The sequence below is a fragment of the Colobus angolensis genome, unplaced genomic scaffold (genome assembly GCF_000951035.1).
Source record: "Colobus angolensis palliatus isolate OR3802 unplaced genomic scaffold, Cang.pa_1.0 Scaffold124, whole genome shotgun sequence".
Taxonomy (NCBI): Eukaryota; Metazoa; Chordata; class Mammalia; order Primates; family Cercopithecidae; genus Colobus; species Colobus angolensis.
Window position 1 is genome coordinate 3,904,469 of NW_012113586.1, and position 16,460 is coordinate 3,920,928.

The 16,460-nt window shown below is 46.7% G+C and overlaps 1 protein-coding gene across 1 annotated transcript in view; it reads left to right on the forward strand.

Annotated features, from left to right (window-relative positions):
- IGSF3 (immunoglobulin superfamily, member 3) overlaps positions 1-15,987 on the forward strand; it is a 93,628-nt gene extending 77,641 nt beyond the window's left edge. Inside the window, exons 9-12 of the mRNA XM_011933084.1 lie at positions 1,216-1,626; positions 5,257-5,664; positions 10,382-10,864; positions 12,862-15,987. Of these exons, the coding sequence (XP_011788474.1) occupies positions 1,216-1,626; positions 5,257-5,664; positions 10,382-10,864; positions 12,862-13,112 (1,553 nt within the window). The 3' untranslated portion in view covers positions 13,113-15,987. The remainder of the gene's footprint in view (positions 1-1,215; positions 1,627-5,256; positions 5,665-10,381; positions 10,865-12,861) is intronic.
- Positions 15,988-16,460: the final 473 nt, after the last annotated feature.

The window sequence follows — 16,460 nt, forward strand, 5'->3', positions numbered from 1 at the left end:
GTGGGTGGGTGGGGAAACGCAGAGCCGAGGTTAATGATAATGGGGTGGGTAAGATCTCAAATCACCTTCCTAAGATGGATTTCATTACACTTTGGCTTCTTGCCACTAGCTGCTGGGGAGGCGCTCCACAGGCTGCCCTCTTCTCTGTTTTTGGAGTGGGACAGTGAGGAGGAGGGAGGACTACAGTTGGCTTTGCCTTGTCACATGGTTTGCTGTCTTCTTGGCCTTCTCTCTCACTCCCCCAGAGGAAGCCCCCTCCCCCCCAGCATCCTCTATTTACCTGTTGCCGTGTTTCTCCAATGTGCTCTCATTAGCTCACCCACTCATTCACCTATTTCAGCAAGCACTGATTGAATGCTTTCCTGGACCAGGTGCTGTGCTAGGCTCTGGGGCTGCATCAGTGAGAATGTCCACTAGGCAGTCCACCCCATGAGGGCTGGGACTCCGGCTTACTCTTCAGGGCATCCCCAGCACTTAGCATCCTGTGGGAAACTGAGTGGGCCTCTGTAAATACTGGCTGATTGAGTGGAAAGAGCCTGATCCCTGCCCTGGGGGAGCTCACCATCTAGGATATGGGAGAGAGATATGAGGACACACAGCCCAGAGATATATAGAGGGTGCTGAGGGAGGGTATCGAGCCCAGGGGGACGGGAGTGAGGGATAAGTGGAGAGAAGGGTCAGGGTGGGAGGTGGCAGAAGGAGACAGGCAGAGAGGACAGCAAGGCAAAGGCCAACGCTCAGGGGAAACTGCACCAGTTGCGTGCGCCTGTGGAGGGTGCTTGAGGGTGAGTCATGAGAGATGAGTCAGGACACTTGGGTGAAGGCCAGATCCTGAAGGGACTTTGTGCTGTGAAAAGGAATTGTTTCTCTCTAGCCCTTAGGTAGTTCGGAGCCATTAAACTTTTCAAGCAGAGACCTGATATGGCTAGATTTGTATTTCGGTGGGATCACCCCAGGAGGCCCTGTGATGGTGGGCTGTGCAGGCAGCCGAGAGGGGAGAGATGGTGAAGGCCTAAACCAGGGGTATGGCAAGGAGGAGACAGGGAAGGATGTTTAGGGGTGGCCTAGGCTCCGTGCTGCCTTCCTCACACTGAAGCCAGTCGGTGTTAAATCCCCCAGGAACTGTGCTGGAGGAAACCCGGCTCAGAGCCGGAGGTGGATGGACCATGTTTATGGGAGTGTGTGGCGATTCCTCTGTTCCCCTTTCCTTTGCAGTAACAAAGCTGCAGGTGAGCAAATCGAAGAGGACCCTCACCCTGGTGGAAAACAGGCCCATTCAGTTGAACTGCTCAGTCAAGTCTCAGACCAGCCAGAACTCCCACTTTGCGGTGCTCTGGTATGTCCACAAGCCCTCGGATGCCGACGGCAAGCTCATCCTGAAGACCACCCACAACTCTGCCTTCGAATACGGCACTTACGCCGAGGAGGAGGGCCTGAGAGCCAGGCTCCAGTTTGAGAGGCATGTGTCGGGGGGCCTGTTCAGCCTCACGGTCCAGAGAGCTGAGGTCAGCGACAGCGGCAGCTACTACTGCCACGTGGAGGAGTGGCTGCTGAGCCCCAACTACGCCTGGTACAAGCTGGCAGAGGAGGTTTCTGGGCGCACAGAAGTCACTGTGAAACAGCCAGGTAAGGCTGCATGGTATGGCTGTCCTGGGCCAGTGGGTTTAGTGCAGAGACTGCCTGGGGGTGGGTGGGGCTCTATAGGGCTGGTATAGAGAGACTGTCTGCAAGGTGCATGCTGGGTGTGGGTGCAGGTACACAGACCATCGCCCTAGCACACCGCAACCCCATCCATTTTACCTGCAGTGGGTTCTGATGTTGACGGCAGACTCATGGAAACATCCTTGACTCTGCTTCTGTGAACACCATCTTCACCAAGGAGCAAAATGTGGCAAGGCAGGATTCATGGCAGCTCCTGAGTCTCCTTCTGGGTTTGCAGTTTGCACCCTGAATCTTGGGCTGGCACCAGCTCCACACCCAGAGTTCCTACCTAGAAGGCATTTTCTGATTTTATGCATCTGTATCCCCCTTCTTCCTTAGCTCCCAGCCCAGCCCAGACAAGCCCTTCCTATCTCCAACTGAATCATTCCTCCTCTGGCCCTTCTTTGACCCCGTGGTGTAGCCCTTATTCCTCTGCCTCACAGGTGGCACTAAACCTCTGCCAGAATGCTTCCAGAGAGGGAGAGTTACTCACTCCGCAAGCCTCAGTTCCACTTTTGGGCAGCTCTGATTGTTAAAAAGTTCACCGTCCTGTAATTTCCCATTTTAGATCTGCCTCTGGAACAACCAAAGAGAGGTCTGGGTCATTTCCTTTCAAATACATGAAGTGTATGCCCCTCTCAGTCTCCCCTTCTCTGTTAAAGATCTCTAGTTCTTTCAACTTCTTCTCACATAGTGGAGTCTTAAGGGCCTCTCCATCCCTCATTCTCACATCCCTACAATTTGTTGTTGTCGCTGCCTGTCCTTCCTGATGGGCCATGGGAGGTGCTGTGTTACCACTCAGAGTCTCATCTCCATGCCTTTGCTTGTGCTGCCCTCGTTGTCTGGAATGTGTTTCTCCTGCTGCTTCTCCCTTGTCTTCACCTCATCCCTAAGACTTCATCCAGCACCACCTCCAAGAAGCCTACCCTGATTTCTCCTATACCAATAGGGGTCCCTTCTAAAATACACAGTCTAATAATGGTTTGCATTTCTTCTATACTACACTGTAAGCATGTCGAGGACAGGGCTCTGTCTTATATCGTCAGCCACTGGCATGGTACTTTTAGTAAATATTGGTTGAATAAGGAATAAGTGGTTGCTTTCCTTGAACACCCTAAGGCCTTTGTACTTATTGTTCTCTTAGCCTGGAACATGTTGGCCATAGGTATTCATTAGTCTTGCTCTTCCGTGAAGGGGGATTCCTAGCTCATTTTAACTTAAATGTAGCCCCCTCATCACTCTAGATTTACTTTCCCCGGCCCTTTCACAACACATATCACCACCTGACATTCTCTTAATTTACTTATTCATATATAAGTAATTATGAAGTATTTACTTATAATTGATTTATCAGTTACTGTGTCTTATTATTTTTATACTGGAATGTGTATATATACACATTTGTTTTCTATCTCTTATACTAGAATTAAAGCCTCCTGAGTAAGCCTAGGGACTTGGTTTTTTTCTCTATTACTTGTCTCCTAAGGAGGTCTGTTCAGGAAGCCAGTGGAACCCGATACCAGACTCCAGATGTGGCCTGTCCCCTGCTGAATGCAGTGGGCCTGTTCCCCTCCTTTGCCTGAGGATATGATATTCCCAGAGATTCTCACTGACCTCACAGTGGCATTTTCTGCTAACCTCTGCTGGTGCGTTAAACAGGAAGCTCTGGTCTGAAGTGATTCCCGTTGGCATTTTCGGTGACCCATGTCCTGACTTCAGGCCAGTCCCTGGGGCTTTTGAAAATGGAAGGTTGTCATTAGGCCCACCAGTGTTCTTTTGGTTCCTATTTTTCATCTGTTTTCAGTTCTAATTATTTTCACTACTGAAAGAACATGAGCACCCCCACCACTCTGCATTTCCGCTCTAGTCATCATCATTTTTTCCTTTCCTCATTTGTACTGGAACCAAGAGATTCTTGGAGGATCCTAAATTTATTGAGGGGATTTCCCTCTCTGAGACTGCAGTCAAGCTAGGTGGGATAGTGCGGAAGGACTAGAGGGATCCTCCTCAACACATTTAGTGAAGTCTCTGTTACAGTGAACTTTAACACTGTAAACATGGAACTCAGAGGACACCAAGTAAAACAGCTTTCCCCGTTTCAGTTGACAGTTTTGATTTGTGTCGTTTTCTCTCTTTTTTCTCTGCTTCTAGTTTTTTTCTTTTCTCTGCTTAGAAAGCCTACACTTACAGAGCTTTTGGAAAATACACACACACACACACACACACACACACATCCCCCAAACAAAACAAAACTCAACAAAAAAAATAACCTTTCAACCCTAAGACAACCAGAGTCAATATCTTCTTTTATATGAGTATTTTTTGGATGGTGAGGGAGAAAGGGAGACTGGTTATTTAAAATATATTTTGTTATTTTATATTTTCTGACTTTTTAATTACAGAAGTAATCATGAATGTTGTAAAACATCCAGGCAGTATTGAAGTGTGTAGAAAGTAAGGAGTGAAAGTGCCCAGCCTCCCCTCCTCTGATGTCACTCAGAAGTCTCATTCCTGAGGTGTTACTGTGCACTGTGCTATGTGTCACAGCTTCTAGATACCCCTGGTCCTGATAGACTCATTTGGGCCCCTGTGAAATTACGAGCATGCCATCGGGGCATGCTGTCATTCAAGACATTTTTCTACTGGAGGAGACTCTGCTTGGCTGAGTTTTCAAAGTACCCAGTTCCATCAGTAGCAGTCTTTTCTTTTTCTTTTTTTTTGAGACAGAGTCTCACTCTATTGCCCAGGTTGGAGCGCAGTGGCACGATCTTAGCTCACTGCAACCTTCACCTCTAGAGTAGCTGGGATTACAGGCACATACCACCACACCCAGCTAATTTTTGTATTTTTAGTAGAGATGGGATTTCACCGTGTTGGCCAGGCTGGTCTCAAACTCCTGGCCTCAAGTGATCTGCCCACCTCGGCCTCCCAAAATGCTGGGATTACAGGCGTGAGCCACCTTGCCTGGCAGTCTTTTCTTTATGTCATACTAGTTCCATTCCCAACCTAAGAGGGAACCTGTGTGGATTTTGTAAGGAAACTGAGGACTACAGTTCTTAGGGCTAACACATGAACAGATTAAACTGGGTTTCCCCTGAAGTTCTTTTGTGGTTGGCAGCCCATCATTTTCTAGCCATCATATGGTCAGTTTTAAAAGTTTACTCTTGCTTTTCAGGGGTTTCTCACCATCCCCTTCCTTGGCCCTTCCCAGCCACCTGCCTCGGCCAGCCACATGCTTTGTGGTCCGTTGTCATTTGGATGTGCAGTCTCTACAGCTTGTGCTTATCCTCCTGTGAGCATCAGAACTGATGAGGGCTATGACTTTGGGACAGCTGTTATTGTAACATTGAACTCCTTGAAACCCACGCATTCTAACACATGATCAAGGAACTCAGAATGTTCAGGGAGCCACATCTGAGAAACGTTCCTCTTAATGGAGTGTCTGCTGCCGTCCTTCTGTATTTGGAAGGCACCCATTCACCTACCCTGGGAAAGGGTGCATACGAATTGCTTGTTGTTCTCTTGTCACTGACATCTCTTTCCTTACTTTTCCAGACAGCCGCCTGAGGCTCAGCCAAGCCCAGGGGAACCTGTCGGTTCTGGAGACCCGGCAGGTGCAGCTGGAGTGTGTGGTTCTCAACCGTACCAGCATAACCTCCCAGCTCGTGGTGGAATGGTTCGTATGGAAGCCCAACCACCCTGAGCGGGAGACCGTGGCCCGCTTGAGCCGTGACGCCACCTTCCACTATGGAGAGCAGGCAGCCAAGAACAATCTGAAGGGACGGCTGCATTTGGAGAGTCCTTCCCCTGGCGTGTACCGGCTCTTTATCCAGAACGTGGCTGTGCAGGACAGTGGCACTTACAGCTGCCATGTGGAGGAGTGGCTGCCCAGCCCCAGTGGCATGTGGTATAAGCGGGCAGAGGACACCGCTGGGCAGACAGCTCTGACAGTCATGCGACCAGGTGAGAGTCTATGTCCCCAAGCTTCCACTCCCTCTGGTGTTTCCCATTTAAGTAAACTATTTTATGCACTGGATAAAATTAGTTAATTAATAAATTATTTGCAGTTAAATATATGAGTGTCTACATGTGTATGCATTTATATTCAAAATTGCCTGAATTTTTTTTCTTGTGAATGGAAAATTGCACATCTGGCTTTGGCATAAGGTGATTTGATTTATTAATTAGAATAAAATCTGGCCATTCATTATTCCAGGTCAGAGAATATTTCCTTTTTCCAGATTTGAACGAATGGTGGATATGACAAAAATCTTGAAACAATAACCATGTTGTTAAGAAAATTTGGCTTGTGGATTTTCAGTGGAAAATAATCAATTTACATGCTTTAAATAGAAAATAATGAATTGTGTGCAGCCTTCACTCTTTGACTTCCAGTAATTTTCTTTTTTGAAATGGAGTCTCACTCTGTCGCCCAGGCTGGAGTGCAGAGTGCAGTGACGCTATCTCGGCTCACTGCAACCTCCGCCTCCCAGATTCAAGCGATTCTCCTGCCTCAGCCTCCCGAGTAGCTGGGACTACAGGCACATGCCTCCACACCCAGCTAATGTTTGTATTTTTAGTAGAGACGGGGTTTCACCATGTTGGCCAAGCTGGTCTTGATCTCCTGACCTCATGATTGTCCCCCCACCGCCCCCGGCCTCAGCTTTTCAAAGTGCTGGGATTACAGCTGTGAGCTACCGCGCCTGGTCCCAATAATTTTATTAGTACTAATAACTATTCTGTGTGGCCTTTTGTTTTTCTTGTCTTTATTGCTGTTTCTAAATATCTAAATGCATATAATTACTAGATATAATTGTTGTTGCACATTTAAACACATAATTAAAGCTACGGTGTGTAGGATTCCCATGTCCTTTGTAACATCACAGCATCATCCATTCATGTTAGAATGAAAAGTCGATGGTTCCTGTAAGGACCTGGAGCAGAAGTGAATTTGTGACCCCATCAGTATCTTGTTTGTTTTCTGAGCATCCTGACATTCACATTTGTGGCCTGGGGCACTATTGGAAGTTTTCATCACGTCTTTATGTCTGAGTAGAGCAGCTCATTTTGTTGGTGGAACATTGGCTCTCCAGGGTGGTGTCCCTTACGTCATGGAACATGCTTCAGGGAAGCGCTGCAGCCTTGGTTACAGGAAATGGGCAGTATCTCACTCGCCTGTGTCTTGCCTAAGCTGCAGAGGAAATCACCTCCACTTTGAGTTAACTCCTATTTTTCCATGAGCTTTTATTTATTTATATATATGTTTTGCTTTTTACCTTGACTAGAAATGGCTGCATGTCTTTTCCCAAAGGTGAAATTGAGAGAATGGCAGCTGAGTGCCCCCTCCGCAACTCCCACCCATTCTGCAAATCACCACTGAGGCCCCCAGATGGAGTGGGAGGAGACAGATGTTTATTGAGTACAGCTACATCCCAGCCATAGTTAGGAGACTTATGTTCAGTTTTCACAATAACCCTGAGTGGTAAGGTTTACTCATGAGGAACCAAAGCTTGGAGCGAATCACCACCCAGCTAGCAGGTGAAGGCGGAGTGACCACCCAGGCTTCCCTCCTGCCACACTGTGTGCTTCCAACATGGACCTGAACCGTTAGCCTTGTGTCTGCCTCCTGTTCAACCCTGTGAGCAAGCCTGGATCAGCCTCTGCCTTCCCGTCCATTTGTCCATCTGTCCCTGATTGCATAGGTTGATTGTACTAATTACAAAACACTGGAAAACAGAAAAGTATAATTTTGAAAAGAAAAGTTAGCCATAATCTCACGGCCTACAGATATCTACTATTAATAATTTGGTGTATATTTTTTGATCTTTGCCTCATGTCTTCATATTTCTTCTGTCTGTAAACAAAGGCAGGATCTTACTGTTTTATGTGATCTTTTTTCCCGCTCAACTTTCTTTTATGAGCATTTTTCCATGTCTATGAAAGCATTTCATAGCCACCATTTTTACTGGTTTTGTAACATTCATTGTGCAGATGTACTTCAAAGATTTTTTTTGGAGGGATATGTTAAACACATGGAAGACTTGAAATAATGTAGCTCCAAAAGTATTGTTAGGAAAATAATCACCTTCGGCTGCTGAGGGTTGACATTCACTATAATCTGAAATACATGGAAGGAAGGGCTCCCACCCTCACTAAGATTGCAGATGAGTCGATTAGTAGTTGTGTTTGGCTCACACAACTGGGGAAGGGAGAAAACCACAAGCATCACACACAGGCCAGGAATCGGCGGTCACAGTGAGAGCCAGGGGAGCTGTTAGCATCACACAGACAGCAGTGGCAGAGGTCGGCATCTTTCTGTGGCTTATACTTGGAAAAGGAGAGTATTAAAGTCCAAACAGGGAAGAGGGTTGGCATATTCTAGAAGGGGGCAGATGCAGGGAACCAAATTGGTAGATAAACACGTTAAGGGGAGAGAGATTGTGGGAAGGTGGAAATTAATTTCTTTCAGAAAACTTGTATTGAGTCATTTATGCAGGCAAGGCATTTGAAGGGGCCAAGGAAAATGTTAACTGGTTAAAAGAGAAGAAAGCAAAAGGAGAGTGAAGAGGGAGTAGGCGTTTCTGAGGAGCTAAATGCCTGATGGTCTCTAGCCATCTTGCCCCTGGCCATGATAAGTTCCATTGCACATTGCCCAGGGCCACCTCCCTTGACACCTTAGCCAGTCACCAGGAGCCTGAGGATACTATGTTTAGACTCTGGAGGAGAAAAGCATGGGATGGGGGGGCGGGGCGGGGGGCTCCCCTTGGCCTGTAGTAGGGCTCTCCAATGGCCTTGGAGTTAGAACTGAGGAGTTAAGTGAGTTTGAGTTACCTGTGAACTGATTGAATAGTCCCCACCCAGCCATTTTCTGTTCTCAAGCATGTTCTTGTCCCTGAGAGAGCTGGGCCTGCCACCTGTAGCTGGTTACTGAGCCTCCTGTGCCAGCAGTGCACACTGAGATTCCAGGTGGGTGCAGGAGGCGGGTGCAGAGGGGCTTGGCAGAGCCTCCGCAAGAGCAATGGGAAGCCCAGCTTTGTGTTCACCTGTGAGCGACACTAAGCCTATTGGTTGAAAGCCCAGGACCATACTTGGAAAGTGCTCCTATTTGGTCTTCATCCAAGTAGGATCTGATTTGGTATCTCTACTTTGGTTTACATTACATTGGCACCTTCCACGAACATTTCATAAACAGAGCCAAAGGGAGGCCTTTTAGGAGTTAGGGAGTGAATTATTTGTTTAGAACATACCACAGTGAGCCAGAAAAAAAAAAAAGCAAAACAGATTCGAGTCTTTTGGCATCTGTGAGATGTGACTCACCTGCTTGGGGTCCCTCTCTGTGTACTCTGTGTCTCCCGCCTAAGCGGGGAGGACACTTTGCGTACATCCTCCTGAGACATCTGTGCTCACGGGGAAGGGCCCTTTCAACCTTATCGTCTGTTATTTGGCTTTAATCCTTGGAGAGATATTGATCTCCTTGGGTTCACTGTGTTTTAGGCAATAAGCTACATGCACACAATTTAAATTTAAGTTACCGCATGGGTGTTTTAACTTCCCAGGGCTACCATAACAAATTAGTATAAACTTGATTGTTTAAAACAAAAGAAATGTATTCTCTTGCAGTTCTGCAGGCCAGAAGTCCAAAATCAGGATGTCATCATAGCTATGCTCCCCGTGAAGACTCTAGGGAAGAATGCTTCCTGGCCTTTGCCAGTTCCTTGTGGCCACAGGCATTCCCTGGTTCACTGCTATTTGGGCCTCCATTATTATATGGCCACTTTCTCTCTGTGTCCCCTCCTGTGCTCATAAGAACAGTAGTTATCTTCGTCTGCTCAGCTACCATAACAAAATACTATAGACTGGGTAGCTTAAACAACAGAAATGTATTTTCTCACAGTCCTAGAGGCTGGAAGTCTGAGGTCAGGGCACCAGCATGGCTGGGTTCTGGTAAGAGCTCTTCTGACCTGCAGATGATGCCTTCTTGCTGTGTCCTTGAATAGTCTTTCCTCGGTGTGTGCACCTGGAGAGAGATCTTCTCTCTTCTTCTTATAAGTCACCAATCTTACTGGATTAGGGTCTGTCAGCCTTATGACCTCATTTAACTTAAATTACCTCCTGAAAGTCCTACCTCCAAACGTAGTCACATCGTGGCTTAGGAAGTCAGCATATTAATTTGGAGGAGGACCAGTTCAGTTCATAGCACCAGCCACTGGATTTAGGGCCCACCCTAATCCAGTAAGACCTCCTCTTAGCTAATTACATCTGCAAAGATGCTATTTCCAAATAATCACATTCTGAGGTTCCCGGTGGACATGCATTTTGGAGGGACACTATTCAGCCACTACAAGGGGTTACAGTGAAAGTAAACATCCCTTCCTCCCAGGATTCCTGTAAGGAACCACGTTACCAGCTTCTTATGAATTCTTCCTCAGATATTTTGTGCAGATATAAACAGATATGTATGTCAAAATAAAATATGTTTTCTGCATACATTGTTCTGTACTCTAACTATTTTTTTGGATCAACTTCCACCTGTAGCACTGCCTATACCTTTTCAGTAGGTGCATAGTATCCTATAGTATCGATGTTACTATCATGTGTTTAATGATGGACATTTAGTTTATTTTGAGCAAATAAATTTAAACAACCCCTTCTCTCTTCTTTGTCCCTTGTCCTTCCCCAGATGCTTCCCTGCAGGTGGACACGGTGGTCCCCAATGCCACGGTCTCTGAGAAGGCAGCTTTCCAGCTGGACTGTAGCATCGTGTCCCGCTCCAGCCAGGACTCCCGCTTCGCTGTGGCCTGGTATTCCCTGAGGACTAAAGCTGGGGGGAAAAGGAGCAGCCCTGGCCTGGAAGAACAGGAAGAGGAAAGGGGGGAGGAGGAGGAAGAGGAGGAGGACGACGACGACCCAACAGAGCGGATGGCCCTGCTGAGCGTGGGCCCAGATGCTGTCTTTGGCCCAGAGGGCAGTCCCTGGGAGGGCAGGCTTCGCTTCCAGAGGCTCTCCCCAGTGCTCTACCGGCTCACAGTGCTGCAGGCAAGCCCTCGAGATACGGGCAACTACTCCTGCCGCGTGGAGGAGTGGCTGCCCAGCCCTCAGAAGGAATGGTACCGGTTGACAGAAGAGGAGTCGGCCCCCATCGGCATCCATGTTCTAGATACAAGTGAGTTTCTCAAGTACAGAAGAAGGATGTCACTGTTGGTTCCAGTTGTGTCTGGAAGATAAATGTGAGCTTGATTATGGGTGAATAAACAGGTTTTGTTTTGTTTTTGTTTTTTTTTTTTTTGAGATGGAGTCTCACTCTGTTGCCCAGGCTGGAGTGCAGTGGCACAATCTCAGCTCACCGCAAGCTTTCACACCATTCTCCTGCCTCAGCCTCCTGAGCAGCTGGGACTACAGGTGCCTGCCACCACACCCAGCTAATTTTATTAACAGTTTTCTTAACTGTCATGGGCATTTGTTAGTAGGATTTGAGATATGGTAGGATTGGATATACTAATTCATATAATTAACCCTTGATTACCCATGCAAAAACAGGGATAGAAATTAAAGTGATAATATACCATATAATCTTTATAATAAACTTCTACCAGATTCAATTTTAGTAAGACTTCATTATACTAGTATATTGTTAGGTGTCACTTTGTTATTTAGAATATTGGAACTAGTCTTTAGCGAATTAGCAAGTGTTTCAGACTCACAAGGGAAAGGGGAAAAAATGAAGGCTGACTACCTCACAGTCATTATTTCTTTTTTTCCAGTTTCTGGGTCATTGTTATTTTGGAGGGTGCCTTGGAGGTTGAGGTGGATCTTGTATGGTTGGGAGGACCAGCCTGGAAAGGCTGTGATACTAGAGGAGAGCTGAGAGGGGATTTGCAGCCACCCAGAATGCAGTTTCCATGATCCTGAGGTACTTCCACTATGAACAGAGACTGGGGGAAGTAATGCTGGCCTGAATTATTTGTTGTAACAATGCATTCTTGGTTGGCTTGCCATCAAAACGTGGACTACATTAGACTAAAAATGGTGTTATAGTAAAGTTAGCCTAGAATGCAGAAAGAAAAAACATTGCTGGAATTTTCAACTTCTTTTTAGTCAAAACACTTTGCCACATAATCTTGATTGGAGTTTTTTAAGTTTGGGCCACTATTTTTTTGGCTTGATCACCCCGTGTTCACATTGTGTTAGACAGAACCATATGAAATTGGAGTTTTGCAGGTCAACAATGGTTGACTATCAGCAGTTTCATACACTTTGGAAATCGAATAAGAGGCAGATTAAATGTCCTTAATAATACTGATGAGCAGCAGCTATTCAGTGGACGGGAAAGCAGGCTGCATCATACATAGACCACCCTGTGATCCACTGAATAACCCACTGCCTCAAAGCGAAAACAAAGCAGTCTAGGCAACATTGTACCTGTCCATTGTGGATGTCTGTAATAATTAAGCTTCATCGAGCACAGAGGTCACCCAGCAGCCTTATTTTACAGAGAAAACAGGGACTCCCAGAGGCTAGGCTCCTGCCAAGGTCTAATGACTTACAGAGCAGCTCTCAACCTGTCTTGGGCGCCTGGTTTATTCTCTTCCATATCCAGCTGTAACTAATACTGTGTTCTTTGTGGCCACGGACACACTGTGGACGTTTGTAAGTGGTCCATAATGACATTTAATTGATAACATTAATCAGGTAAGTGTCATTTCTGGTAAAACTGTTCTCAGAAGCTGGCAGGAAGGGATTGTGTCATAATCCCAGAGAAGGAAGTTTGTAGCAGAACTAAGTGCAAAGGGGCATGTAAAATCCAACCATGCAGGAGGCTCCGACTAAACCAGAGCGGCTTCTTCACCATCCTAGATGCAGTTGAGTTCACAATCAATAAATTATGTTTCATTATGTGGCTTTCCAAGCAGCAATAATGGCTCTCAATGGAAAATAGAAGCATTGCTTTGTTGGAACGTACAGCCGTAAATTAGGAGAGGTGTCGTGAGAAAAAGAATATAAGAGTCGTTTTCCACCATTAGTGGTAGCAGGGGAAAGACAAGGTGGTTTGGGAGTGTCACCGAGGAGCTTCCATTGGGTCAGGCGAGGTCTTCAAAAGGAAATGTGAGTAGTCCAGGTTCTCAGCCCTCATTGTCTTGTCTCTCTCACAATCCTTTTCAGGTCCCACCCTCCAGTCCATCATCTGCTCCAATGATGCACTCTTCTACTTCGTCTTCTTCTACCCGTTCCCCATCTTTGGCATTCTTATCATCACCATCCTGCTGGTGCGTTTCAAGAGCCGGAACTCCAGCAAGAACTCCGATGGGAAGAACGGGGTGCCTCTGCTGTGGATCAAAGAGCCACACCTCAACTACTCCCCCACTTGCCTGGAGCCCCCTGTTCTCAGTATCCACCCAGGGGCCATAGACTAAACGGGTGATGCCCCAGCGGATGTCGGCCACGGAGGAGCTGAGGCTCTCCCTTGCTCTGTGATCGGACAGTTGACAGCACCCAAACTCTGGGGTGCGTGTGTGGAAAGTTGTCAGACTTGAAAAGTGTTCCAAGTTCCTAGTCAGTCACAGAGACAGACTGCCTCTCGGTGGCAGTCTTGGTTGGTTAGCTATTTGCGCGCAAATGTCGTGATCCTGCCGTTATAGATTTCTTGTTTCTGTTTTTAGTAATGTAGTGAGTAGCTCCAGGTGCCACATCTACTCACAGATTTATCTAGTATTCTCAGATAGATGTTACAGGGCTGCTGCTTCTTTGTAATGTACTCTTTTTAAATCCCTTTGGTTTACCCTTTTTGGATTCCTTAATGTGGACGAATTTCTCTTACATACAACTGACAGCAAAAGGAAGGACGAACTTTCTAGTAACAAGGAATCTCTTCCAAGACTTTTTGTTTTTGCACATTTGAAAATGCCACCCATGGATCAAAATATACCCAAACGTTTTTTACGTTCTTAACAAGACTTAAGAATTGTGTGTAGTGTGGGCAAAATTTGTATGTTGTCTTTTCCCTCAGCTGGAGTTATTGGAACCACTTTGTAGTCAAGACGGAAGCACGGAATTTTGCTTCAAAGAACTGTGTATGTACAAGAGACATCCTGCGTAACCCCATTAGAAGTAGATGGTGCCTGGCCTCTCTGTGAGGGAGACAAAAAAGGTTTCATCCCATCCTTGCCAAAAAATAAGAAAACTGTCTTGGAGAATGGGTCAGAAGCCCCAAACGGCACACACTTTACAAAATAAAGTGGGGAGGGGCTGCTTTTAGCAGCCACTGACCTGCAGATTTGTCAAAGCCAGTGACTAGAGAAGGGAGAAAGGCTGGCTGTTGGCTTGCTCTGAGCTGCAAGGGTGGTCTCTAACTGGTAACTGAGCAGGTGGGCCTTTGTCTTCAGGTGCTTTGCCAAACTCTTAAAGTGCCCAGTGAACTTGGAAGGGGGCCCCTGAGCTGAGCACAGGGCCGAAGCAGCCACAGCAGACACCTGACGGAGGGCACGGGGCTGGCCGACACTAAGTTTGGTGGGACAGTGAGGGGTGGGAGGGGGGCTTCCAGGGCCTGGTGTTGGAGAGTGCAGAGAAATATCTACCTCCCTGGAGGTGTGAAGACTAGGTTTTTCTTCTTCCTTCCAATTAGATTTTCCTTAGTGATGTCTTCCTTACTCATTTTTCTCTCCCTGCCTCTCACTGCCATAAGAATATCAGCCTGGGGGCCGTCCAGACGCAGCCCTTTGTCATCCTTTCTGTTTGCCTAGTCTCAGCAGACTGTGACCACAAGGCATTGTCTGTGGGGTTTTTCCTTTCCCTTTCCTGATCTCTCCTGTGGTTCTAGGTGGTTTGGTTCATTGTTATCGTGGCTTTTTATTTTAACGCCCCTTGAGCCCATGATGGTTGCTGTCACCCTGTTCTTTTACCCTGTTGGGCCAGATGCTTGTCCCTCTTGGGGCATCATCAGTTGCAAATACTTCCTTTTGCTCACTTTATGAAGATGTTCTTATACCCTTGCTTTCCCCTATTTTTCTGGCCAAGCATGCCATCTCCCTTACTCTGGGAACTTGCATCCTGAGTCCCAAGCGGGGGTCACAATTTGGAAAAGGTCGTCAGGGATTCTGGAACTAAGTCTGATAAGAGATTCCAGTGAAGCCCTGTTCTGAGAACGAGCAGACTGCAGGGGAGGCCGTGGGATTCCCCAGGCCAGTGTCTGTGCTGATCCTTCAAGGGTCTGTAGGTGTGCAGGTGGCCTGGGCTGCTCGGCAGATACTTTGCTGATTCCCAGCTGAGGGGAGCATGGCAGCGATTGCTCAGTCCTTTTCTGACAGACACACAGACCTGCCTTTTCTCCCCCAAATATACCAGTACCCTCCTGTGAGACAGTGTGCAGGCACCACCACCTTAATCCTGCTGTTGCCTGACATGCTGATTCTCATTTATTATGCTGCATCAACACATTAGAGGTACAGGAGCGGCTCAGTCATGAAGAAAGAAGGTCTTTTGCCCCATTTATTTATTTCAGGGATGTGGGCTTTCAGTGGGAATGTGCTGACTCCTACTTTACAGGCTGAGTCAATGAGGGAAGATGACTGGCGTTTCCCCTGTCTAAATGGGAGGATGCCAGAGGGCTGGCTGGGACTAGGATGTATAACTAAGATTTCAGTTTGAATCTGTTCACAGCGATAGCGAAGTAGGTGCTGCACGCAATTAAATGTGTAAAGCAATTGCAGGAAATTTGAAAGGAAAAGAAACCGAAGCCAGTATTTTAATAATTGCTTTTTCTGTGTATTTTGTATTGGGCTGGGGGATAGCATCAAAGGTTGAACTTTTCGAGCTTTCTATGAAAAACCCCAGGACCTTCTCTCTTTGGCCATTTCTGTGGAAATGCGATGTCAGATGGATGGTAATGGTGCCCTCCAGTGGCTGTGAGACCTCATTGCGCATTGTCTACTGGAGCTTTAGTCTTCTGAGACGGAGGAAAACTGCTGAATACTCTCGATTCATCTATGTCTACAATGTTGCATTTATGAAAAACTACACTGTGCTAGGCGCATTCTAGGACATGAATATGACAACACCCTCTTTCACCGGGTGTTTCTGTAGCAAGTTTTCATATTTTCAAACAATGGTTTCTCTGCGTTAATTATTGAAGAAAAAAAACGGTGGGGTAAGAAAACTACCCATGCATGATGTAGAGAGCTGTTGATTTGTTTCTGTTTTTTAAAGGAAAACTATTTGTAAGATGTTGCACTAAAACATTTTATATACACTTCAGAGACCTGTAGTAAATTATGTTGAAAATATGGCTGTTTACATTTACTGTGGTCTTCTATCATTCTTTCCCCCTTACTAACCAGCCCCCTTCCTCTGTGGGACTGTGCTGTGGGAGGCCTACAGTTCTGCCCTTGGCATTGGCCTGCTAGGCTCAGGGTCTGTGAATTGCAGTCTTTATTATTACACCCCATAACCTTTAAATGATAAAAGCACCTCTTCCTCAAGACACTTCACTGCCATCTGCTGCAACATACCATAGTCAATAGACACCTCCACCCCGATGATCAAGGCTATGCTACCTCTAGAGCTGTGCAACACACAACACACTTAGCCCCTGAAAGGCAGGTTCAGAATGTAGATCTTACAACCTGTCGAGTTTTTGTTGGGGGTTCGGGGGTAGAAACTGGATGAGAAGGAGAGCAGGAACACAGGATGGCCATCTCTAGGGCCTCTGCAGCAAGTCCACACCATCCTTTTCCAACTATGAAGTGCTGCCCTGGCCATGAAATGCA